The sequence below is a fragment of the Chelonia mydas genome, chromosome 25 (assembly GCF_015237465.2).
Source record: "Chelonia mydas isolate rCheMyd1 chromosome 25, rCheMyd1.pri.v2, whole genome shotgun sequence".
NCBI lineage: Eukaryota > Metazoa > Chordata > Testudines > Cheloniidae > Chelonia > Chelonia mydas.
In genome coordinates this window covers 3,079,210-3,105,220 of record NC_057858.1, presented here as the reverse complement: position 1 = coordinate 3,105,220, position 26,011 = coordinate 3,079,210, and the positions used below count along the sequence as shown (strand labels likewise).

At 55.0% G+C, this 26,011-nt stretch overlaps 1 protein-coding gene across 3 annotated transcripts; it reads right to left on the bottom strand.

Annotated features, from left to right (window-relative positions):
- Positions 1-101: 101 nt before the first annotated feature.
- APBA3 (amyloid beta precursor protein binding family A member 3) lies at positions 102-15,844 on the bottom strand. 3 transcript variants are annotated; one of them, XM_027826288.3, is made up of 11 exons: positions 15,599-15,844; positions 12,291-13,569; positions 11,296-11,335; positions 9,938-10,083; positions 8,561-8,647; positions 6,531-6,689; positions 5,683-5,862; positions 5,053-5,265; positions 3,820-3,939; positions 2,960-3,100; positions 102-1,690 (listed from the first exon to the last, which is right to left on the bottom strand). In XM_027826288.3, the coding sequence occupies exons 2-11, from the start codon at positions 13,521-13,523 to the stop codon at positions 1,619-1,621; spliced, it is 2,391 nt and encodes a 796-aa protein (XP_027682089.2). In that variant the 5' UTR covers positions 13,524-13,569; positions 15,599-15,844; the 3' UTR covers positions 102-1,618. The 3 variants fall into 3 exon arrangements, with proteins under 3 accessions (XP_027682089.2, XP_043391803.1, XP_043391804.1); XM_043535868.1 differs by having other exon boundaries at positions 3,820-3,942; positions 15,599-15,758; XM_043535869.1 differs by lacking the exon at positions 15,599-15,844 and adding an exon at positions 14,377-15,187 and having other exon boundaries at positions 3,820-3,942.
- Between the last annotated feature and the right edge of the window lie 10,167 nt (positions 15,845-26,011).

Sequence of the window (26,011 nt, the reverse complement as noted above, 5' to 3'; positions counted from 1 at the left end):
AGCCCTGGCCAGAGGAGGCCCCAGGACCTCGTATGCCCACAGTGCAGTCCTTCCCATGCAGGTCGGTTGCCTGGCATTTCACTTACCCAGTCAGTCCTAGACACGCCACAAACAGCCTTTATTCCTACATCAGCCAGCAGTACGGGTTAAAACTCAGCCCCGGGCTTCCTGCAGCTGATGGAGCACCCAGGACTCAGATTTAGTCCAGGGGAAACAAGGGAGGTGAGAACAGCTGTTACTGGACCAACTTCTCATGGACAAATGTTGGTCCAACCTCCCTCACTTTGTGTCTCATGCTGGGACCACCACTGCGATTAACTTAGTACAAGCAACCTTCCGCAGGGCCAGCCCTGCCTACAGAAACGGCCCAGGGCAGAGGATCCAGCAGCAGAGTGGGATCGCAGCGAGCCCCTTTCTCCTGTGCTCCCCCACCCAACACACTGTGGCTGGCCGGGTCTCTGCTGCCTGCTCCAGCCTGACGTTCCCCCATGCCCAGCGCTAGGCCCAAGCCAGGTCATGCTGCTCCTGCAGCTTCTCTCAGAACAAGGGCGCAGCTGACCCACCCCACCATGGGGCCCGCTGGCAGATGAATCTGGCTCTCATGGCAGGGGCTGCAGGTCCAGCCTGGTCCCAGGTGCTGGGGGAGGAGGGGTTACAAACAGCATTAACAAGGCAGAACAGGAAAGCAGAGGGAGTTTCCCCTCACATCCCAGCAGGTCCAAGAGGGGCCGTGTCCATCTGGGCAGCACCCCCTCCTCAGCCTGAGCTGGTGTTACACCTGGTATCGCTGGCAGTTTGATGGGCCCTCTCAGGCCGATGGCAGGACAAGGGAGGGAGCGGCCAGGGCTAGACCTGTCGTCCTTGATCTGTAGTGCAGACTCAGCCGGGATTCAGCAGACACGAGGCAGGATCTTCCTCCTGCAGGCAGCGAGGAGGGGCACAGAGCGTGGCACTGGCTCCCTGATGCCCTGCCACTGGCCAGAAAACTATCTCTGTCCACACAAACCACATCCTGAACAGCCTCCCCTGCAGCCAGGCCCTGCTCCGGCTCCAGCATGACACACCAAGTGCGAGCACCCATCTGAGCTAGTCGAGTTGCTGCCCTTTGCAAAGCAGGGCAGGGGCCATGCCCTGCCCCCATGGCAACTCCAGAATCTCCTGCAAACGCCTGCGCTGACCCGAGAGCAGGTACGTCCCAGCCAGCCACGCACACGGGGCCAGCTGAGCCAAGGAAGCCCCTGGCATTCTCCAGGGCCCATCCCATCAGCAAGGCCCCGATCCCCACTGTGTGGTGCAAGCTGACAACTCCAGCTGAGTGAGCGGAGGCCCAGGAGAGGAGGCAAGGAGTTTGGGTCCCTGACTCTAAGGCCTGGTGCAAAGCTCCCTCATGTGGTGAGGCCAGGCAAAGCACACCCAGAAGAGGCAAAGGGGGGTTTGCCTTCTGGGTCCCTGCATGAAACAAGAAAAGCGGCAGGATCTGGCCCCCAGCAGGCCCCGAGGGAACTGGAGATGCAGTGACATCCTTTCCTTGTGGGCTGCTGCCCCAGGCCGGGGCCCCAAAGCCACGTAGCTGGTAGATGTGCAGAGCCACAGACGGGGTAAATGCAAACTCCACCCTTCAGAGGAAGATGGGCTGCTCCTGGCCTGTCAGTAACCGGTAGGTGGAGGCCGGCATGGTCTTGATATGGACCTAGAGAGATAGGGAATGAATCAGCTGGGAGAGCTCCATTCAGAAACGCCCACTTGGGCTCAGAGCCCTGCAGACACCACTCATCTGCCCCAGCCTCTCTGGGCCTGGGAGAAGGACCCAGGGGAAATGTTTCATGCTAAAGCACGGTTTAGAGATACTAAGGCACTTTACATGTCCAGGTACTGGCTGCAAGAGTTACTTCTCCCCCGTCTGCTGAAATGCAGCTGCCGCTGGGGTGGAGCTGAGCCACTGGTTTCAACGGGGCACAACTCCCCGTGAAAAACACAGGTTAGGGCAGGATGTGGAGTTTCTTGCCCAGGCTCAGGGCAAACTCGAAGGCCTGACAGAAAAGAGCAACAGTTCTTAGCAGAAGCCTGAACCTGCCTAGGCCTGCAGGGGAGCTCAGGCCAGGTGGCTGGGATTCCCATGCTAACCTGCATTAACCCTGCCAGCAGGCTTAGGGACGGGCTAGGGCAAATAGCCATCACTTTGCCACCCCTATTGCAGCCTCCAAAGCCCCGCAGCAGCCTGTCGCTTTGGAGAGCGAGCTGTGCCCCACCTGGGGCATTAGTTCAGTGCCGGCATGGAGGGATGGCGAATCCGAGGCATCATTTGCTACAGCACCCGCAGTTCCCGAGGGGGCTGTGCTGCCCTGAGGGGGGAGAAGAGGGCAGCTGGTCCCTCCCTAATAGAGTTTGCAGCCCAGGGCATGGAAGATCAGCCCCTGCTTGAGGCTCCAGGTGCAGGCAGAGGAGGAACAAAAGGGGCAGTGGGAGCAGGGAGCTGCAGGAGAAAAGGCTTCGCTCCCAGAGTCCAGTACGCCGAAGAGGTGTGCTGCTCAGCAGCGTGATGAGGGATCCCCTCCCTAGCAGAGGGTGCAGCTTGCAAAGCAGGACTGGGAGTTGAGATGAGCACCCAGGAAATTGTGGGGCTGGGGGCAGTTGGCCCATGTCAGACCCCCCTAAACACAGGGCAGAGGTCTCAGGGTGGGAGTCAGCCCTCCTCCCCAAAACAGGGCAGGGGGTCTGTCCCAAACCAGCCTCCCCAGCTGAGGCAGGGGGCTCAGGGCAGGAGTCTACCCCGTACCTGCCCTTCCCTCCCCCCAGCCAGGGCGGGGGGGGGGGGATCTGGACGGGGGTCTGTCCTGTACCTGCCCCTCCCTCCCCTGAGCCATGGCAGGGGGCTCAGGGTCTGCCCCATGCCAGCCCCCACAATGGGGAAAAGGGCCTGCATGCCCCTGCTGCACTCCCTGGCCTCAGGCCAGCTCACCTCGCTGACGGCCTGCGTGAGGAGCTGGATGATCTTCTCGTGCGGCGTGGCCACCACGCTCTGCCCGTTGATCTCGATGATGCGATGGCCCACTCGGATGCCGCCTCTCTCCGCTATCCCCCCTCGCATCAGGCTGCAGATCTGAATGGCAGGGGGCGCCGGTGAGAGCAGGCCAGACCCCGCCCCCAGCACGCCATCCTCCGCAGCCTCCCCAAGCAGAGCAAATCTCGCCTGCTGGGAGAGCCCATGAAACCCACCCCTGGGCCTGCCCCTCCCGGCACGCTGCGCTCGCCAGCCACCACACCAGCCACAGCGCCCCCTTACTGCTCACTCAGCACCCTTCTGCGCCCTGGCAGCTGGGACTCCCCCCCCCCCCGGACCGGCCCTGGAGGCAGCAGGGCCGGGTCACCAGAGTCAAGGTTCCGAGCCGGAGAGCTGGGGTCCAGGAAAGGCCATGGTCACGGGGGTCCTGGCACAGGGACATCAGCCTGGCAGCTGGTGCCGTGGGGGGAGGGCGAAAGCAGACAGTCTGCGGGCGCTGGGGTAACGCGCCCAGGCCTCGCTGCTCACCCCCTGCTCCCTACCCTTGGCACTGACGAGGCCCCGCATGGAACCAGCCCCATCACTGCCCCGGGGCTGGGACCAGAGATTCTCTCCCTCTCCTTGGACTCGACGCCCACCGGGGCCACATGCCTGCCGCTCCTTGGGCGGCTGGAAGTTCTCCCCTAGCTCAAGCAGTGCCAGCCAGCGAGCCTGGAGCACAAGGGCCTGAGTTCTCGTCCCAGGTATGGCATCTGTGCTGGCCAGAGGGCCCCTGGCCCTCCCCCCGCACGCCGCACCCCGGGGCTCCCGCCACTCACAATGCCGTCCTCCACGCAGAAGCCCAGCGGGTACTTGGAGTCGGGCCGGCGGACGATCGCCGTGGTGACGGGCGGGCAGTGCACGATGCTCAGCGTCACCTCGGTCTGCGATTTCAGGTCCTGCCAGGGGCGGGGCTCATTAGTGCCACAGGGGAATCAGGATCGGCCCAGCCGTGGGGGGGCAGACGGGGGGCAGGTTTACGCCCACTGGCCCCATGACACTCTCTGGGGCCATGTAGGGGAAGGGAGGGCAGAATTGAACACGACCACTGTGCTCCGCATGCCTTACATGGGGGCGGGTCTAATTACCACCCTCCTTTTATGGGGGGGAAGGGGGAAACTGAGGCACAGTCTTGCCCAAGGTTACACTGCAGGTCAGGGAAAAGAACCCAGGAATCCAAGTCCAGCTTGCCCTGCTCCAACCTCTAGGCCCTGCTGCCCTCTGGCGCAGTGCTGGGCTTGTCCGTGTTCTGCTCGGACACCTCCCAGAGGAAGCGTCTCATAGGATGCCCCCAAACGCCTGAGCCTGGAGCTGATCCTCCCAGGGCCAGGGCAAGCTTGAGTCCCACCTGCAGAGGGATCTGAGCAGAACACTGGGAGCCAGGACTCCTGGGTTCCCTGGTGGCAAACGCTTGCAGGCTTAGGTCTGGAAGGTCTCACTGCACCCACGGGGGCTCTTGGGCCCAGCCGGCATCCCAGCAGTGAAGGCTCCAGCCCCTGCTCCACCCCCACCTGGCTGCAGCACCAGCCCCAGCTTGCACGTCCCTCAACACTGAGCGCGAAGGGCTGAGCGCCTCTGATGGAAAGGTGGCTGCTATCACAGACTAAGAGGCCCAGGAACTGAGTACAGGTCCCCCGCCCCCACACCCCTCTACACTCCCTCCCCATTCCCACCATCCCCCTCCATTGTCCCTTCTCACTACCCCCAACCCCCAGAACCCCCTCACCATTGTGCCCCACCATCCCCATTTCCCCCTCCTCAGTCCCACCATCTCCATCACCCCCTTCACAGGCACCCTGCCTGTTTCCTTCCACCTCCCCTCGCCCCCTCTCCACTGTCCCCCGATCCCCGTCACCCCCTCCACAGCCACCCCTGCCCCACTGTCCCCTCCCACCTCCCAACCCCCTCACCCTCCAACACCCCCTCCTCACTGTCCCCCCAACCCCCTCCCCAGTCACCCATTCCACTGTCCTCCCTCCACCCCCACCCCCACCTCCCCTTCCCCTGCTCACCCGGATGATGCTCTGGCAGGTGCTGAGGGGCAGCCCCACCAGACTTGTCCCGTTGACGGACATAAGCCGGTCCCCGATGCTCAGCTCCCCGCACTTCTCCGCAGGGCCGCCATGCATGAGGTTGGCGACGACCACGGTGGGTAGGATGGAGCCCCAGCCCGACTCCACCACAGCGACGCCCAGGATCTCCCCCTTCTGCTTGCGGATGCAGACCTGCAGGCCGGGCGGAGCACAGGGCCCACTGAACTACGGAGCGGGCGCTGGGGGACCTCGGGGTTGGCGACACCGCGCAGCTGGGAGCTCGGGCTGCAGCAGGCTGCGGTGCAGGCACCAAGAGGAGTGGGTGGCTCGCAGCTACTCCAGACCTGGATCCCAGAGGGTGCAGGTACACCACTGGCAGTGGGCAGGAGGGGGCCCCGGAGAGGCTGTTGGGAGCGGGGCCTGGGCACTTGCCCCGGGGGAGCCCCCGGCTACTCCAGACCCGGCTCCCGCAGCAGGGCGCTGGCAGGTTGCAACACAGGAGGCTCCCAACTGCTGCAGACACCAGCAGGAGGCGCTGCAGGGAGCCAAGCTGGAGCACTGGGTGCCAGTGAGCTGATCCCACCCCCGACCCCTGCAGGCAGCTCTTACATCCTTGCAGTTCTCCTGCTTGGAGAAGTGGGCCAGGTCCCCGTTGTGCAGCTCCTGGCTCTCCAGGGCGCGGCTGTCCTGGCCAGGGGAGAGTTGGCTCGGGTCGATGCCGCTGGCCTGCAGCAACTGCTGGTATGCCACGCTGAAGGCCTGCCCGATGGCCTGGGCAATCAGCTGAGCCTGCAGGAGGAAGTGCCCCGAGGTTACCCCGGCAGCGGGGCGCTGGGCCCCAAGCGCCTGTGGGTACAGGGCTCCACCCTCCAATACCCCCAGCACCCGGGAGCCTGGGCAGTGCCAGGGGGCCAAAGCCATCTGCCATCCCGCCAGCCTGTCTGGGGCACAGCCAAACCCTGCTACAGCAGCTGCAGAGAACCTGGGATATATTGCGGGGCGGGGGTGGGACAGACACTTCCAACCCCTTCTATGGACAGATACCCACACACCTCTCCCCTCCCCTCCCCAGGTGGGGCCCCCTTTACAGCACAGACACCCTCATGCCTCTCGCCTCCAAAGATCCTTCCCCCCCAGCCCTGGCTTTCTCCAACAGTACAAAGGACCCCCCACCCTACCCACTCTCCAGGTGGCTCTTTCCTGTCTCCGAGCTAGACCCGAGGCGGCTGGAGATGGGGGTGAGCGAGCTCCCAGGCACAAGGCCCAGCACAGCGGCAGGGAGAAATGCAACTGAAACGCCTCAAGGAACAGCAACACCTGGAGGCCAAGCTGAGAACCCCCAGCTCATGACGCCTACTGGGCTTCAGGTAGGACTGGGATCCGGAGCTCCAGGCTCGAAGCCTGTGTAAAGCCAACGCGCAATGCTCTGCCCCCTACCCCGCCCCGCCCAGACTCACGTCCGCAGAATGGAAGACATGGCAGATCATCTTGTAGAGCCGCTTCTCCTGCGAGGCGTCTGCCCGCCGCGGCAGCTTCCTGCGCGCCATCAGCACAATGATGCTGCCGATGTCCGCAATGTAGGAGATGGTCTGGAGCGGATGGTCCATCATGGCCTCCTGAGGGAGGGGGCATGAGAAATTCAGGGGTGGTCTCAATGGACAGCTGGAGTGCCAGCGGGATTATGGGAGCACAGCCTCCAAGCCAGGGGAGCCTGTTAACCAAGGGGAGGGAAGGGTTCTTCAGGGCCTGTTTAAAACCCTGGAGCTCTAGTGGCTATTTCACTCAAACGCCAGCCACACCGTTGGGAGAACACCCATCTGAGTTACAGGTTGGACATGCCTTCAGCCAAGGACTCCTGAGCCACTCATAAGAACGGCCATACTGGGTCAGACCAAATGTCCATCAAGCCCAGTATCCTGTCCTCTGATAGTGGCCAATGGCAGGTGCCCCAAAGGGAATGAACAGACCGGTTATCATCAAGTGATCCATGCCTGTCACCCAATCACAGCTTCTGGCAAACAGAGGCTAGGGACACCATTCCTGCCCATCCTGGTGAATAGCCATTGATGGACCTATCCTCCATGAATCTATCTAGCTCCCTTTTGAACCCCGTGATAGTATTGGCCTTCACAACACCCTCTGGCAAGGAGTTCTAGAGGTTGACAGTGTGTTGCGTGAAAAGATACTTTCTTGTGTTTGTTTTAAACCTGCTACCTATTAATTTCATTTGGTGGCCCCTTGTTCTTGTATTATGAGAAGGAGTAAATAACACTTCCTAATTTCCTTTCTCCACACCACTCATGATTATATAGACCTCTATCATATCCCCCCTCAGTCGCCTCTTTTCCAAGATGAAAAGTCCCAATCTTATTAATCCCTCCTCACACGGAAGCCGTTCCATACCCCTAATCATTTTTGTTGCCCTTTTCTGAACCTTTTCCAATTCCAATGTATCTTTTTTGAGGCAGGGTGACCACATCCGCACACAGTATTCACGGTGTGGGTGTACCATGGGTTTCTATAGAGACAATACGATACCTTCTGTCGTATTATCCATCCCTTTCTTAATGATTCCCAACATTCTGTTCGCTGTTTTGACTACCGCTGCCCATTGAGTGGATGGATGACTCCTGTGGGTCGTGCAAGGAGACCTCCAGCAAAGCCAGCGGAGACCTGACTGCACATGCCCGATGGTTACACAGGAGAATACGAATCCTCCCCGGCTTTCTCTATCTATCCAGTGAAACTGCCGCGTAACCCTGCCTGGACGCTCATGCTGAGATTGACACCTCTTGTGTACTGATGTTGTTTAGCTCAGTAATCAATCAAGAGAAGCCAGGTTTAGATTAATTTAGGAGCATGCCCAGGAGGCTCTGTACCAGTGGAGCGCTGAACATAGAGGAGGCCTAAGGCGGAGGCGCCGACACTCTGGGGGCTCCAGAAAAAAAACAGACTCCTGAATCAGTGCCTCCCTCTCCCTCCCAGCACCTCCCGAGGCGTTGGGGGAGAGGGAGTGGGAAGAAGCGGGGCAGGAGCTTGGGGGAAGGGGTGGAGTGGGGGTGGGGCAGGGGTGGGGCCTGGGGAAAAGCACCCCTTGGCACATTAGAAAGTCGGCACCTCTGGCCTAAGGAACGCACAAAACCAATTGGTTTTCCCTTTACATGTAAACTTTTAACTGCTGCTGGGTCCACCCCAGAGGTGGCCGCATTTTGGCAGCAGCTGTGCAATCCCCACTGATGCCAGTGGATCCTCCAGGAGGAAAGGCCTCTTTACCCAGGTGGGGTCACAACCAAAGCACACCTGCACCACATACAATCGATCGCCTTAGGCCAGTTCCCTGCAGGGCCAAGTGCCCTGATCCAAGCTGGAGGGGGTGGGGTGCAGAGAAGGTGACGTCCTAAGGCCGGGAGAATTCTAACAGAAACAAGCCCAGTTCTCCTAGCACAGGTGACCCACCCCCTGTAACGACATCCCCGGTCCTACACACCTGCGAGTCGGCCGTCAGGACCTTGATCCTCTGGGTGGAGACAAACAGATCCACCTCGGTCATGGGCTGGGACTCCCCCTCCGGCGCCTGCAGCATGGTAAGGACAAAGCACCCGTGTGTGTGGTCACCAGTAGCCCCAAGGCAGAGGCTCAAAGCAAGGGACTTGGAGCCAGGACTCCTGGGTCCTATTTCCAGCTCCGCCCTAACTCTCTCTGTGACCAGGAGTGAGTCACCACTCCTCTCTGTGCCTCCGTTTCCCTTCAAGGAGCAATGGGTCTCCATGAACATGCAGTCTGGGGTGCTGGGATGGGCGATGGGGTACCAGAATTCACAGCCCATTGGAATGCCAGAGCTGGATAGCAGCAGCTGACGTGACAGATTGTGTTTGCCTTGTCTTCCTCTACCCGATCTCTGAATGACTCCTGTCAAGAGCAACCCTCAGTGAGCACTTTACAGACAGCCCGCGCAGGAGGAATCAATCAGCCTCTTTTTACAGGTGGGGAAACTGAGGCACAGAGACACCAGGCCTGGCCTAGTGTCACCCAGTGGAAGAGGTGGGACTGGAACTCAGGGTTCCTGACTCCCTGGCCTGTGCTTTGACCACTGCTTCCTCCCTCTCGCCTCTCTGCATCCCACTTCTGGAACCCTGTTCGAATCAAACCTCCCCACTGATCCCCCCCACACCTTCTACCCAGCCTAGCGAGTGGGAGCTCAGCTTCCAGCTGCAGCCAGACCCAGGAGTGACCTGCTTTCACTGCTCTTCACACCTGCTCCCTGCAGCCTACAGGTCTGAGTATAAACAGAGCTACGCACCTCGGAGAAGTCAGCAGCACCCTCTTCTGGAGTGGGGCCCCGGAAAATGGGGGGGGGTCCCTATTTTTTCACCCACCAGTCAAAGCTCAGCTGCTGGCTGCAATGGCAGGGGTGGGCGAGAACCTGATGCAAACACAGGCATCGGCTCGTGACATGCTCAGCTTTGCCCCGCTGCAGCCGAGGGAACGGACAAGGATCCCACCCTCGGGGCCCACACTTCCCTCGACCTGCTTATGTGCCAGGCCAGCCCAGTGAGCCCAGGAGCCGCCTGCAACGGGCGCAGGGTGGGGAGGACAGAGAGCAGAGAAGGATGCACACTGTGCTCTGGGCATGGGAGAGGGCACCTCCTCGGCTGCATCGCTGGGGGCACCGTGGCTGGGCAGTTCCAGACAGCTGGGCTTTGGCTCCTGGCGGGTGAAAATCAACTAATGCCAGGAGCTCATCTCAGCAGCCTCTGCCCCCAGGGCTGGATGCTCCTGAAGAGATGCAGGCGGCAGTGCCACCCCGATGGGACCAGCTCGCATGGACTAGTGACCGCTCAGCTCACCCGGCACCCTCACCCACCTTTATCCTGTCCACGGCCTCCTGGGCCTGCGCCATGCGGACGCTGGCAGGGGGGTTCCTCTCCGAGACCAGCTGTGTAGAGCCTAGATACTTTGCTCCGAAGATCACTCCATCCAGGAGATCCTCCGGCTCACAGGGGCCTGCCACTGAGAAGCCAGGGGCAGGTGTTAGCAAAGGCAGGGCCTCCCTGCTCCTCCCCTCCCTGCAATGCCCATGGCCTGAGACACCTGTCTGGAGCCAGGCCCAGCTGCTGCTGACTGCGGGTGTGGGGGGGCATGACCCCTCTCAGCAGCCTTTTATCCGGGGGGCCAGGTTACCCCAGGCCTCAGCAGGGCGTGATTCCCATCTCGCTCCCCCCGTTTAAAGCTGGAGCACCCCCTGGAGCCCCAGCGTTCTTGCAATGAGCGAGATCAGCCCGGGCACGGTGCCCCCTGCTTTACAGGCCTGAACCCCCCGTGGGAAAAAGCCTGCCCCTCTGCGGAGCAGGGATAAGCTCCCCTCTCGACACAGAGACCTGCATCCAGTCAGGCCCGGGCAGCGGGGCCAGGGCCTAGCGAGTGCTGGGCCTGACAGCAGCAGACACCACCAGAACCGGCGTTTCAATCCTGGTTCTCACGCCCCTCCCAAGGCAGCTCTCCATTACTCCCCACCCTTGAGCTCCCTGCAGGCACTGCCCCATTCCGAGGGGCCCAGATCTCGTGGGGGAAGCTGCAGGGGAGTTGGATCAGTCCCCAGCCGGGTATCCTGCACCACCTGCTGCCTCCTCCGTAGGGCTGGGAAGGCCAAGCCCCCTGTGGCATCTCCTTGTCCTGCATGTGCCACGTCGGCAGCCCCAGAGGCTGATGGCACCAATAGTGGCCGGCCAAGTGCCCCCAGCCCCCCCCCCCCCCACATGCCTGAGCCGGAGCCACCCCTTCCTTGAGCAAAAGGGAGTGCAGCCTCCTCAACCTCCCTGCTGTGGCTGCCCCGGGGGACCCCAGTCACAGGCAGCCACAAGAAGGTTTACGCAGCGTGGGGACCCGTCTGAGACCCTCCAAACTTGTGTCACATAGGCCACAACAGGTCACTTGTGACTAGAGCAGGATTCGAACCAGTGTCCTCAATCTGGCCCCTCTCCCAGGACTTGGCAGCCAGAAAGCCTTCCTCCTATGAGCCAAGGCAGTGAAAGACATGCCCCCGCCCTTCATAAATCCTCTCCCCTCCCTGGCCGGGCTGGGCCGGCCTGCCATGCACTAGCCACACAGCACCCAGGAGGGGCTGCCACTCACACGGCGGCCCATGGGCTGGTGGTCAGAGCAGGTGACGGGGAAGCAGGACGCCTGGGTTCTATCCCTGTTACAAGTGGACGAGTAACTCACCCTCTTTGAAGGCCGGATAGGCCGCCTGGGATTCTTTAACCTACAAAGCAACCATGAGAGCAGTGAGTGTCAGCACCAGGGGGACGCAGACGCCGGGACGCCTGCCGGCGTCCTCCAGCCAAGGCTCCGGTGATGGGCACAAGACCTAACTAATCCCCAAGCAGCAGCCAAAGAGGAACCGAGAGCAGCAGCAGGACAAGGCCAGAGGGCTCAGTGTTCTGGGTGCGAGGGGCAGAGGAAGGGGCGGGCCAGGGATGCTGAGGTCGGTGGGCAGCTGCTGCCAGGGTGGAGTCCTCTGGGTTAACTCAGCAGCCTGGGATCAGCCAGAGCCGTGTGAGCCCCAGCAGGGATGCGGGACGGTCAAGCTGCTGGGAAGCCTGGGTAGGGGATGTTCTGGGGACAGGGCTGGAGGGGGGCAGGGTCTCCAGTTGGTACCCGCTGCCAGCCCATCATGCAGCACCCCCTGAACCGCTCTTCCCATGCCAGACCCTCCGAGGCCAGTGCCGTCTCAGCTCGCAGTTGCCGGATGTGTGAGACTCCCATGCACACAGTGGAGAGCAGACCTCGTCCCCGGCCCTGAGAGGGTCCAGACCTACCCCTACCCAGGCTCTGGGCTTCGGCGGCCCCCACACGTGACGCTGGGCCCCTTGCTTGGCTGCAAGGTAACAAGGCGTGTCAGCAGCCCCTCGACCTGCCGGCTGCCCTCGGGAACGCCTTCCCCATACCCCACACATGGCAGGGAGCCAGGGGTAGCTGCTCTCCGCATCCTGCTCCCCTCCACCACCCTGCCCTCCAGCCTGGGGGCAGCCGGCAGCGACTCTTGTGCCAAGGGCTGACCCCCAACCACCCCGCATAGCCGTTGTCACGGGGATCTGTCAGAGCGCTCAGCTCCAGGCCTGGCATCCAGAGGTAGCTCAGAGCCCCACCCCAATCCCAGGGCCCCCCAAGACAAGGTGCCCGGGGCCAGACCTCCAGCCAGCATGCAAAGCACTCACAGCTGTGCTCCTGGGGGAGGGCTGCTCCTGACCCTGGCTGTGAGGAGGGGACATGGCCACCCACACGGGCTCTGGGGAGCTGTCCCGACTGCCCGCGGACACGCAGGCAGAGTCTCCCTCGTGGGCTCCCCCTCTCCGATACCACCGGCAGGAGCCTTCTGCCTGTGAGCTGCCTGGCTGTGAAGCGGCCTCCTCCGCCTGCCGGGCCACTGGGCTCTCCTGACGCTGCAGGACCTCCCCGTCGCTCCCGGCCAGGACATCTGACCTGGCGAGGGGGGTCTCCTCACTGTCCTCTGCTGGGAGCCCACCCTCATGGTGCAGGAGGCTTAGCAAGTCCTCCCGGTCAGCCTCTGCAAAGAGCAGGCCGTGGCTCTCCTGGCTCCTCCGGGAGCAGGCGGAGGGCTGAGCATGGCAGGGCTGCATTGCCAGGCCTCTCCCCATGGCAACGTGCAGCAGGCAGGGAGGGCACTCGCCCAGCAGGCCCCGGCAGCGGCCAAAGGCCCGTTTGTGGGGAAGCGCTGCGTCTCCCCCAGAAGGGCCTGCGCCACAGTCCGACGCCAGCAGTGGGTCGTCCTCCAAGGCAGGCAAGTCATCGTGGAAGCTGGGGCTAAGGATCTGGAGCTGGGCGAGGAGGCCCTGGATCTCCAACTGGTCGTCATCCTCCACACTCTCGGCCCACTCCTCCCCTCTCAGGTGGGCTTCAGGCTCCTCATCCAGGTCCATGCAAACCAGGTCACCCTGCTCCGTGCTGGCCGGGACTCTGGGACAACCCACTCCCGGGTGGGCTCCCTCTGGGTTCCCTTTCCAGTCAGCATCGCTCCCAGGTGCTGCAGTGTCCTCGCAGCCTTCCATCCCGCCTCCCAGGTCCCTGCAAGCATCATCACGTGCTTCCCCAGCTGCCTGGAGGGCTGAGTCCAGAGCAGCTGCAGGGCCGGGGGTCTGCAGGCCCCCCAGAGGGCTTTCGGGGACAGTCGGCTCTGCGATGGCTGCACCAACAGACAGTTCAGCCTCAGCTGCAGAGGGGTTGAGGTCGGAGCGCAGGGCACTGAAGGGGGATCCGGGCTGCTGCAGGCAGCGCAGGCTTTGTTCACAGGCCGTTGGCATGGCCAGTGTTGGCGAGGCCCCTTCCTCCAGGTCCATGGCTGGAGGCTCCAGGAGCTCCCCGGGAAGGCTGTGGCTGCCAAAGCCAGGCCCCGGGTGCACGTCGGTTTGGAAGTCCATGCCGTTGTCCATCACAGTCGCTCCTGCCCAGGTGGGGGAAGAAGAAACTCACCCTACACTGAGAACAGAAGGAAAGAGGTATTGGAGGTTAGACATGGGCAGGACTGAAAGTAAGAGCAGAGACAGCTTCGTAGACCAGATCCTCGCAGAGCTGCCCTGAGTCAGGCCCGCGGAGGATCCAGCCCCTGATCTTCTGAATGGAAATCAGCAGCGGAGGCTGGGCAGGGCTGAATTAACAAAGACAGCTGCAAAGCTGTTCCTGCCATTGCAACCCGTAGGGAGCAGCCGTGTGGAGTCTCCCACGCCACGGACCTCAGGCCCAGATCCTCCGCGGCAGTGAGGATTGAAATCAATGGGAGTAAGGTGCGGGCCGGCACTCAGTCTATGCTGGGCAAATCTGAAAACCCACATCAGTCTCTCTGATGCACTGCATGTTACACTCATCAATGACCGAATCTCACAGGGCCCTCCTTGGAGGCTGGCCAATCTCCCTGTCCCTAGTTTACAGAAGGGGAAACTGAGGCACAGAGCCGTTAAGGCTGACATTTTGCAAAGGTGGCCATTGACACTGGGAGCCTAAGCTGATTATTTCAGAGGTGCTGAGCCCCCTCGATTCCCGCTCGGAGTTGTGGGCACTCAGCACTTCTGAAAAATCAGCCCCCTTCCAGGTTTCTCAAGTTGGGCACCCAAAGCCAGTAGCCACTTGTGAGAACTCTGCCCTAAGGGACTTGCCCAAGGTCAGGCAGTGAGTCAGTGGCAGAACCAGGAACAGACCCCCCAGGAGTCCTGACTCACAGTCTGGTGCCCTGAGACCACATTAACAATTCTCGCTTTAGTCCCTCTCCAAACATATCCACTGTCTAACCTGAAGAGGGTGGGCGCTTCCTTGCCTGCAGTGGGGCTCAACCCCCGCTCTTGGTACTGCTGCAAGGAATCCAGCCCCAGGGTTCGTGCAGGAGACTCATAAAAAACTCCTTCTGAAGAGCTATTATGTCCACCTCTGCTGGGCCGTGTTCCCCAGAATCAGTTGCTTTCCCCTGGAGGGCGGGGATCCACGGATGTAAGCTGAGATGCTGGGAAGCACCCTCAGACCCCAGCAGGACACCATGCACAGATCAGTGGCTGCTTCCTGTGTCTCTCCCAGCAGCTGTGCTGAGAATGCTGAAATCGCCCCCCCTACAAAGTCTGCTTCCCCTCTGTCAGATCCCAGAGGTAGAAATGTCACAGCCCCCCAGGACTCCCCCACGCCCCCTCACACTGCTTACATTGCACGTTAACATCTGACACACAAACAGGGAGGACTCAATCAAGAATGAATCCACTGAAGTCCATGGAGCTGCTCCTGATTCACACCTGCATCACTGAGAGCAGAATCTGGCCCCATAACCACAATCTAGCCTTACAAAATTACTTACTGCCCCAACACAAGGTGGTTTCATTAGATTGGGGAGTAAAACCAACTAGCTAGGCCCCGATTTTGCAATCGGACGCTTCTAGGCTTCCACGCCCAGGGGCTGCCAGGGCACCGACTTCATTGCAGCTCCACTGGGACAAGGGGGGCCGACTGCAGGATCTGAGTCGCTAAGGTGATAAAAGGTGGGCAACTAACTCCTGTGGCTAGTAAGTTGCCCACTTTTTGACGATGCCTGGAGCATCATGCCTAGCGAGCCACATCTCTCTGGGGAGGGATAGCTCAGTGGTGTGAGCATTGGCCTGCTAAACCCAGGGTTGTGAGTTCAATCCTCGAGGGGGCCCTTTAGGGATCTGGGGGCAACCATTGGGGACGGGCCTTGCTTTGAGCAGGGGTGGGACTAGATGGCCTCCTGGGGTCCCCTCCAGCCCTGGTATTCTGTGATCTCCCAGCAGTCCCCATGCAACGCGCAGACCGGATCCCCTCGTTCCGGGCCAAGCCCTTCCACGGATGCAGCCAACTTCTTTCCACGGAGCTGCTGCTTTGACTCCCCCCTTTCGGGGCTGAAGGCCAGGAAGGGGATGCCCCGGAGCGGCCGGGCAATGCTGCCCCACGCCGGCGAAGGACGGGGCCAGGGGAGCACTGGCCACACTCCGGCCTGGCGGAGCGAACTTACTTCCAAGAAAGTTTCAGCTACTCGGAGAGGCGCAGGAGCCCGGGGTCAGTTAACTCTTGGCGCGCCGCAGCCGCCCCAGGCGCCCCCCTCCTGCCGGCAGCTGCCCTTGATGTGGCTGCGGAGCGAAACTTCGCTCGCCCCCGAGCCCCTCCCTCCCGCTTCCAGCCGCCTGGGGCTCGTCCCCTCCACCGAGCATGCGCGGGCCCCGCAGCCTGCTGGGGGATGTAGTTCTGGGCCGGGCCGCGCAGCTCTGGGCACGCGGGGCGCTGCTGGGGGGTGTAGTTCGGAGGCGCAGTGCCCAGGCCCCGCCCCGCGGTGCCCCGGGGCCGGGCGCTGCGGAGCCGCCGGCGGTGCCTAGGGACCCAGGTGTCCCGTTCTACGGGGACAGCCCCCGTACCTGGTGCTTTGTCTTATCTAGGCGCCTCCTGCCCCCCCGCACCGCCTGCCCCGATGGTTTACACTTGGTCACCCGAGCGGTGTCGATCCGGAGGAAGAAGGGAAACCAGCAAGAGACGATCTTTGCCCTTGCACCCCATTCCTGCAAAGCTGCGGCTGGGTCCTAGCTGTGCCTACGCGGCTCAGGTGGGGGCGTGTCCCCTGCCCCCCAGTTTCCCACCACGGGAGAGCGAGCTGCGGCTCCGTGCTCTGCGGAGGAGCCCCCAGCCCCCAGCCCGGGCCCTGGAAGCGCTGTCGGCTGGCAGGGCTGGCCCCCGGCTCTGGGGGGTGGGAAATGTACATTCCCTGGCTCCGCGCACTGCAGAGCTGTCTACACGGTTCCATCCTTCCCCACCCCTGCCCAGAGCTGGGCTAGTGAGGTTTCCAGTGCCCCCTCCGGCTGGGCAACTGGGAGTCTGTACCCCCATGAGCACCCCCCTGCCAGCCCGTGCCCACAGCCAGCAGCCGCGCTCGCAGCTCCTGGACCGGGGGGCACTCAAAGCCCTCCATGTGGGTACACAGCTCCCCGTCACCCAGCTGATAGGATGAAAGCCAGGAGAGAGCAGTTTCTGCCTAGCCTTGGCTGAGGCCTGGTGAGTGCTGATCTCCTTCAGTCTCTCCCACAAAGCGGATCAGTTTTATTTTCCGTGTCACAGTCAGTGCTGTCTTTAGACATTTCAGTTGCTCCTGATGGAAATCAGAGGAAGTGATTGTACATAGCTGTGATTCTCAATCAGAAAATAAAACATGTTTTCTTTCTTAAATTAGTCTACGGGGAATGACTGCCTAGGAAGGAGTACTGTGGAAAGGGATCTGGGGGTCAAAGTGGACTACAAGCTAAATATGAGTCAACAGTGTAACGCTGTTGCAAAAAAAGCAAACATCATTCTGGGATGTATTAGCAGGAGTGTTGTAAGCAAGACACGAGAAGTAATTCTTCTGCTCTGCTCCCCGCTGATTAGGCCTCAACTGGAGTATTGTGTCCAGTTCTGGGCACCACATTTTAGGAAGGATGTGGACAAATTGGAGAAAGTCCAGAGAAGAGCAACAAAAATGATTCAAGGTCTAGAAAACATGACCTATGAGGGAAGATTGGAAAAATTGGGTTTGTTTAGTCTGGAGAAGAGACGACTGAGAGGGGACATGATAACAGTTTTCAAGTATGTAAAAGGTTGTTACAAGGAGGAGGAAGAAAAATTGTTCTTCTTAACCTCTGAGGATAGGACAAGAAGCAATGGGCTTAAATTGCAGCAAGGGAGGTTTAGGTTGGACATTAGGAAAAACTTCCTAACTGTCAGGGTGGTTAAGCACTGGAATAAATTGCCTGAGGAGTTATGGAATCTCCATCATTGGAGATTTTTAAAAGCAGATTAGACAAACAGTTGTCAGGAATGGTCTAGATAATTAGTCCTGCCCCGAATGCAGGGGACTGGACTAGATGACCTCTCAAGGTCCCTTCCAGTTTTATGATTCTATGGACTCTTGAGACTTTCTACAATTCCTGGAAGGCTCTTTCTTAATCCTACAAGGCTGTTACAGCCTTAGAACATAAGAACGGCCATACTGGGTCAGACCAAAGGTTCATCTATCCTGTCTTCTGACAGTGGCCAGTGCCAGGTGCCACAGAGGGAATGAACAGAACCGGTAATCATCAAGTGATCCATCCTGTCGCCCATTCCCAACTTCTGGCAAACAGAGGCTAGGGACACCATCCCTGCCCATCCTGGCTAATAGCCTTGAACAGGTTTCTTTATTAACTTCCTTAATATTTGAGTAAACCCTTGAAAATGACATTGTTTAGAGGGCAAATTTTCTAAATAAAATTTAAGACATATAGTGTCACTTTATATTTTAAGACACGGTTAATAATCATCCAGCTGGGTCACTGTAGATACATACTCAGGATTCCTGTATTACATTATGGAACTGAACAGTTTCCAGAAGCTAAAACAGGCTTTTAGATCAGTCATTTGTAAATGCATTGTATAAACAGATTACAATAGTTAAGACTTTCTTTCTAATTACTGGCTGTCTTAACAGGAAAAGAAAACACTTTTCCATTAGAAAAAGGTGATAACTGTCAGAGCTGATAGGAAACCTATGATGGCAAATCTGTTGTAATATTTTCTTTCCAATTATCACTTTAAAAGCTTTTTGTCTTTCTTTTTTTTTAAGCTAGTGCCAAAACAAATTTGTTTTCTAATTTGTTAGTTATTCCATGTTTTAGAAGAATGTTTGAGAGGAAACTCAACTACTTTAGACTTCATAACTTTTTAATGAGAAATGAGATATACAAAGTAAGAGTGCATGTATTTTCTTGCTTATATTTTTCCAGACGATAATATAAATGAAAATAAAAAAGTGCGTGGGTGTTTGAGGGTGATTGGTGTGAGGTTATAAGGACAATTATATTTAGTAAATATTCTGTATTCATTTTATTACCAATTAAAGTTATTAATTCTTGTACTAAGGCTCCAAAACTGACATAGGAAAGTAAATGCAAAGTAATGCACATTGGAAAACAAAATCCCAGCTATACAAATGATGGGGTCTAAATTAGCTGTTACCACTCAAGAAAAAGATCTGGGAGTCATCATGGAGAGTTCTCTGAAAACATCCACTCAATGTGCCGCTGCAGTCAAACAAGCCAACAGAATGTTAGGAACCATTCGGAAGAGGACAGATAATAAGACAGCACATATCATGTTGCCTCTATACAAATCCATGGTACGCCCAAATATTGAATACTGCATGCAGATCTGGTTACCCCATCTCAAAAAAGATATATTGGAATTGGAAAAGGTACAGAAAAGGGCAACAAAAATGATTAAGCAGGGGTTCTCCAACTTCATTGCATAGCAACCCCCTTATGACAACAAATATTACTATACGACCCCAGGAGGGGGGCCGAAGTCTGAACGCACCCAAGGCCCACTGCCCCAGGCGGGAAGGCCAAAGCCCAAGGGCTTCAGCCCAGGGCCGGGGGCCTGTAACCTAAGCCCTGACACTCAGGGCTGAAGCTGTCGGGCTCAGGCTTCAGCCTCGGGCCCTAGCAAGTCTAACGCCAGCCCTGGCAACCCCATTAAAATGGGGTCACGACTCACATTGAGGTGCTGACCCACAGTTTGAGAACCACTGGATTAGGGGGATGGAACAGCTTCTGTATGAGGCGAGATTAAAAAGACTGGAACTCTTCAGCTTGGAAAAGAGACGACTAAGGGGGGATCTGAGAGAGGCCTATAAAAACTTGACTGGGGTGGAGAAAGTGAATAGGGAAGTGTTATTTACCCCTTCTCATAACACAAGAACCAGCAGATTTAAAACAAAAGGAAGTACTTTTTCACATAACACACAGTCAATCTGTGGAACTCATTTCCAGGGGATGTTGTGAAGGCCGAAATTATAATAGGGTTAAAAAAAGAACTAGATAAGTTCTTGGAGGATAGGTCCATCAATGGCAATAAGCCAGGATGGGAAGGGATGCAGCCCCATGCTCTGAGTGTGACAGTGTCCCTAGCCTCTGTTTGCCAGAAGCTGGTAGTGGAGGACAGGGGATGGATCACCCGATGATTGCTTGTTCTGTTCATTCTCTCTGAAGGACAGGATACTGGGCTAGATGGACCTTTGGTCTGACCCAGTATGGCTGCTCTTATGTTCTTATGATACCTCAAGATTTGGAATTGGGAATATCTTTGTGTATTATCTCCTGATTGTTCTAAATTTACATATAAACTTAAAATATGACTTTAACTGGTGTTTGTATATATTTTTTCTTTCTTTATATGGGAATTAGATACAGTGCTTCTGTCAGACAATTTCTAAGTTATCTGCAAAAAACCTAGAGTTTATGGGTGCCTAAATAACTCCTGGAATTATGGTTAATATTGCCCCTCCCCCACCACAAATCTGAAATGGTGCCACTGGGGTCCTAAATCTCATGAAGATGCATTGCAGGTTTGGCTCTTAAGCTAGTACCTTGCATTATGGGGTCAAATAGCACGGCTGAGTTAATTGCACTAGTAAAGTCCTGCAACCTGATCAGTGCAGATGGGTCCTTGTGTCTGTGCGGAGTTGACCTCAGTGGGGTTCCTTATGGGTGCAGAGGTCTGCCTAGGAGGCCAGATCAAGACTGGATGTTTTCCTGAAAGCTCTGCTCTAGGAATTCATTTGGGGACATTCTCTGGCCTGTGTTCTAAGGGGGTCAGACTAGATGATCACAATGGTCCCTTCTGGCCTTGGACTCTCTGACTCTATGAAGGGATTTATATGAATGGTTATTTATATTACTCCCATAGCACCATTTAGGAATTGGGAGACTGGGAGGGACCTTGCGTTTTTTCACCTTCCTCTGCAGCATGGGGCATGGTTCGCCTGCTGGGATCATGTGTGCACATCTCACCTAAACAATTTCCTGCCATCACATGGACCTCGGGCTTTGGTGGCAACATGGCCTCTCCCATTTTCTGCCTGCACCATGCTACAGTTTAGTCTCTAGAGGACTGAAATGCTATTCCAGAAGTCTGCTCAGGAGCGTGAACTTACTTGCATAAGTATTTGGAGCAGGCAAGGGGCCAGGATTATTCCTAACTAGAATCTGCTCGGCGCTCTTGTTCTAATCCTGCAAGTGCTTAGATGCATGAGTAGGCCAATTGATTCAACTGGACTATATTCTTACTGGTAAATTCACACACAAGTGCCAGTGTTTGCATGATCAGGCTTTGGGTGCTTGTATTGCTGAGCAATGACAAATGGTGGGAGTGGCTTAAAAATCATGAGATTTTCAAAAATAATAAATTGTAGCTTCTCTGTATTTGCTTTCTGGTTTTTGCACCTTTAGGGGTCCATTTTCAAGCTCTCCCCTGCGACCACAAGGGCCAGAAACATCCTTTTCTCAATTAACATAAGCTGAGAGTCTCATGTAATCACATGACTCTGGGAGCTGGGGCTTTAAGAAAAACCCCAAATATCATGAAACTCCTGATAAAATCAAAGAAGAGTAGGACTAGAAGGGACCTTGATAAGTCATCTAGTCCAGTCCCCTGCACTGAGAGTTTGCAGCACTAGATGCAATAAATTAAATAATAATTATTAATTAATGTAAGCTATTATTATGACATCCCACTTAAGTATAATAATAGTGATATTCATAATAAATCGCATAGGTAATAATGACAAATGAAGGTGTTCTTGCCACCCCATAGTTGCATTGCATTTTGCAGTTAAAGCAGAACTAAAATCCTTAATTGTTTTAATAATTACTGTACCGTTGTTATAGCTTCCGCAGCCAGGAGGGACTGTTGTGATCATCTTAGCCTGACCTGTCTCACACAGGCCAGAACACTGCCCTGAAAGAATTCCTAGAGCAGCTTTTTTAGAAAATCATCTGTGATGACTGTTAGGATATAGATATTCAGGCCTGTCTGTAAAGGCCTATACTTTAAGAATTTAGGTGTATTCTTATCACTTGGCTAGTTATAGAGGTACAAAAGAGAATCAAAATCACTGTCTGCTGGTGTAAGGGCCTTCTCTTACTGTGACAGTTTGAGGCCTTGTTCTTAGGCTAAGGCCTTTGGCTAAGCAGCAGAGGCTGCCGTAAGCTGGGAAGCGACCGGTCACCTCCTCCCATTCCAAACTAGTCACATTGAAATAAGGTGCTATTGGGCTGTTAGGAATACAATCCTGTCCTGATAATGCCTATCACCTCCAGAGAAAGGGAAGTGCCTAGAAAATGTAAAAGGAAACAGCATCCTGTCTGGCAAGAACTCACTTATCAATACTGGGATGTGAAATCCTCACTTCTGTATTGTTTTGTCATTATAGTTCCCACTTTGCTATTGTTTGTCTGTATAATCTCTGTCTGGTTCTGTGATTGTTCCTGTCTGCTGTATAATTAATTTTGCTGGGTGTAAACTAATTAAGGTGGAGGGATATAATTGGTTACATAATCATGTTACAATATGTTAGGATTGGTTAGTTAAATTTCAGGAAAATGATTGGTTAAGGTATAGCTAAGCAGAACTCAAGTTTTACTATATAATCTGTAGTCAATGAGGAAGTGAGTGGGCCTGGGTGGATGAGGGTGAGATGGGAACAGGGGTGGAGAAATTGGAATCATGCTTTGCTAAAGGGGGAAATGGGAACAGGGAATGGGGTAAGGAAACTGGAATCTTGTTTGGCTAAAGGGGGAAATGGGAACAGAGACCACAGGTGTAAGGCTCTGTGGTGTCAGAACTGGGAAGGAGGATACTAAGGAAGGAAACTGGAATCATGCTTGCTGGAAATTCACCCCAATAAACATTGAATTGTTTGCACCTTTGGACTTCGGGTATTGTTGCTCTCTGTTCATGCGAGAAGGACCAGGGAAGTGAGTGGGTGAAGGAATAAGCCCCCTAACATCTTGGTGCCGTGACTCGGATGCATTGCATTGGATAGGTGAGTGGCAGCCTGTAAGTCCCCCTCCCCAACAGACCGCGCAGCTGCTTGGAGGGGGTATCGTGAACTCTCGTGATGGTAGTTGTGGGTTCTGGCAAGCCAGGGTAAAGGATTTTTTGGATAAATGGATAAGGAAGAACCAGGGCCCATACCAGGTGCAGGGGTCAACCTGGGATGAGATTAAAAAGGAAATGGAGGAAGTGTTAGGGGACCCAGAGGTATGGGGGGTGGCTGAGGAGCCCACCCTCCTTAGTATATGGGTAGTGGAAGAAGGTCCCTGCCCATGGGGACTGAATGCCCTCCAGGGAAAGGAGGCACTTCAGTCTGCTTGTGAGAGGTTTGAAGTAAGGGCAGCATTATGGGAAGCTGCCAGTAATCTTTCAAATTTGGTGCTGCTTCAGCAAGGGTTGTTGAAGGGTTGTAAATTAGTTAGGGGTAGTGAAAGATGATTTGGCACAAAAGGGTTTATAGTCAAAAGCAGAGTTAACAGACCACCTTTAGAGACTGGATCTGGGACTTGGTCCTGGGGGAGTGGGGGAAAAAAAAAAGAAGTTTCAAAGTGCAACCTGCCTTTCCACACTCTTTTGTTTTTCTGAAGTTTTAATGGAGAGTACTTTGGATACTTATGTGAGATGTCCAGAAGGAAGTTTTTGTTTAATGATAAAACCCAGTTATATAAATGTAACTGTATGTGCAACTCTGTGCAGTCACATTGGATGGAAGCTTGGTAATTAAATTATCCAAGGGGGTCAGGTCGAGTGGCTACTACCACCACTATGCTTCTGTCCCCAGAAGCCTTTACAGCTATTCTGAGGGAAAATGGGCCCTTTTCCCACAGAAATGGTCTATAGGGGACTGCTGCAGGCAGAGAGAGAATCTGATCAAAATTATTTGACTTTTGGGTTATGTAATCAAAATCAATAAAGGATGTAAGGGGTTTCTATTGGAACTTAACTTGGCTGCCCCTGGTTGTGTATAGTTGTACAAGATGGAAGGGTAATCGGGGTACAGTTGTGTAAAGGAGTAATCACAGTGCAAGGGATGTTAGGCAAAAGAGAATTTTGTGTGTGTGCACAGGTAAAAGAAAAGGAAAAGGGGAGGAATGATGGGAGCACTGAGCCTTGGGGTGGCTCTGGGGGATCAAATTGTTGCTTTGGTGGGTGTGCATGAAAACTCTGTGGGCATGGGGGAGGCAGTTACACCTTGTGTAAAATTAATTTGGCTAATATGATGTTATGGAGGTTAAACTATATGGAAGGAATTTGCATTTTCCCAGGACGTGTGCGGTGTATATTGGAGAAGGGGTAAAAGAAATGCAAATAAAACATGGTACTTCATTAAAATCCTAATAGGGCTCCAAAAGGAGCCCTAATAGGTTGTGCTTTCTTTTTCAGATCTGTGTGTTTTGGAGCAGGAGATGAAAGTGGAAAGTAATCAGAACTCTAGTGGAAGTGGAATGTTTCCCTTTTAAGACAGTGTCTCAGCTGCTAACAGCTTTGGATCCAGAAGCAAGCTAGTAAGCCTCTGTGTAAATGCAAATTACCTAGCTGATGGGCACAAAGGAGCTGCAAATAACGAATACATCTGGTCAGCAAACAAGCTGCTAGAAGACTATGGCAACACATTTCCTCCAGGAAAGGGAGGTGAAAAAACAAGTCAAGCCTGAAAATAAGGGACAGGTTAACCTTAAGGGGTGTGTGTGTACAGTACTAAAATCTGAAGCTGTGTCTCAGCTATTACCTGAGAATAAACTTAAAGCTTGGTACAGCAGAGAAACTATTGCAAACGTGGCCTGTTGTACAAGAGGGGAAACTGAGGTACACCACCTCATGAATTTCATAAATGACCAGTGAGTGGGGTAATTCACTGGCCTGACTATAGAACAGCCTGACTATAGAACAAAATAAGGACAGCCTGGAGGTAATTCTTCTGTTTTTCCTGCAATTAGCAAGGAAATTTGTAAAAGAAAGTGGTATTATTATTAAGCAATAATCTGTCCCCACCAGGGGGGTGGAAATTGTTTCTTTTGTTTTTCAGACACTCTACAAGCAAGCTGGCGCCAGCGGAAGAATAACTCAGAATACCATGGATCTATGTTTTGTGGTGTTTGTCTTGTTGCTAGCATTGCTGTGTTTTAATGAACAGAAAATCTCATGACAGGGGTGGGGGATGGCTTCTAAAGGCTGACCTTGATGGGAAGATGTGTATGGGAATACAAAATGCTCAACTAGGAGGCCAGCACCTGTGTAATAACTACCATGGTACCTGGAAATGGAATGGCAGCTAAGGTGGCCCCCACAAGCCCTATGGAACTAATGAGAAGGGGAGGAGCTCACTAGGAATCAATGGAGGGGTGTGTAAAATAGTGTAAATCAACAGAAGATGTTTGGATGTGCCCCTCTTCTGTGACTATAGAGGAGCCTATGCAAGTGGTGGACAATTTGTCAGCAAAACACCTTATACACAGTACACCAATGTACATATTACTGGGGGCACAATTACACCAGCCCATAACCAAACTACACACAGCTACATGCTGCTATATGGACTTTGGTGCACAAATGGATCTGTGAATCTTATTGCTGTGAATAATCAAACCAGGGCATACTGCCTGATTCCATACCAAGTGGTCAAGCTGGTTTGGACAATATCCCATTTCTCTGTGAACATTCAATGGACTTATGATATGGACAAAAGCATGCAAAACTTGCAGGAGCAGCTTGTTGCAACTGCCAGCAACTGGACATAAGATCGTGACCCCGTCGAAGGAGGAGAGGCAGTGTTTTGGGGGTGTCTTGAATGTTGGACCATACTGCAGTGGTCAGGACTCAGTGTTGCTGTGGATTTTGTATTGTTAACTGTACTTGTGTTACGTTGCATAGGGAGATAACCTATAAGTAATGTAGTAAGCCCTCCAAACCCTACAGTGTACTAGGCAACACGGACCCAACCTTCTCGGGCCCGCTATAATGGGAAGTCTGGAACACTAATTGGAATAGGTGTGGTATGCCCGTACGAGAGAAGGTGCAGGGCACTATACTACACAAGGGGCAGTGGGACAAATGGAATATCGACACCTTCCACCTTGATGCCTGGCCCTATCAGGAAATGTGTCGCCATATGTCCTATGCTTTTCCAGGGATACCTGGGCAGGAGGATCCCAAAAGAGAAAAAAAAGGGGTGGAGTGTTAGGATATAGATATTCAGGCCTGTCTGTAAAGGCCTATACTTTAAGAATTTAGGTGAATTCTTATCACTTGGCTAGTTATAGAGGTACAAAAGAGAATCAAAATCACTGTCTGCTGGTGTAAGGGCCTTCTCTTACTGTGACAGTTTGAGGCCCTGTTCTTAGGCTAAGGCCTTTGGCTAAGCAGCAGAGGCAGCCATAAGCTAGGAAGCGAACGGTCACATCCTTACATTCCAAACTAGTCACATTGAAATAAGGTGCTATTGGGCTGTTAGGAATACAATCCTGTCCTGATAATGCCTATCACCTCCAGAGAAAGGGAAGTGCCTAAAAAATGTAAAAGGAAACAGCATCCTGTC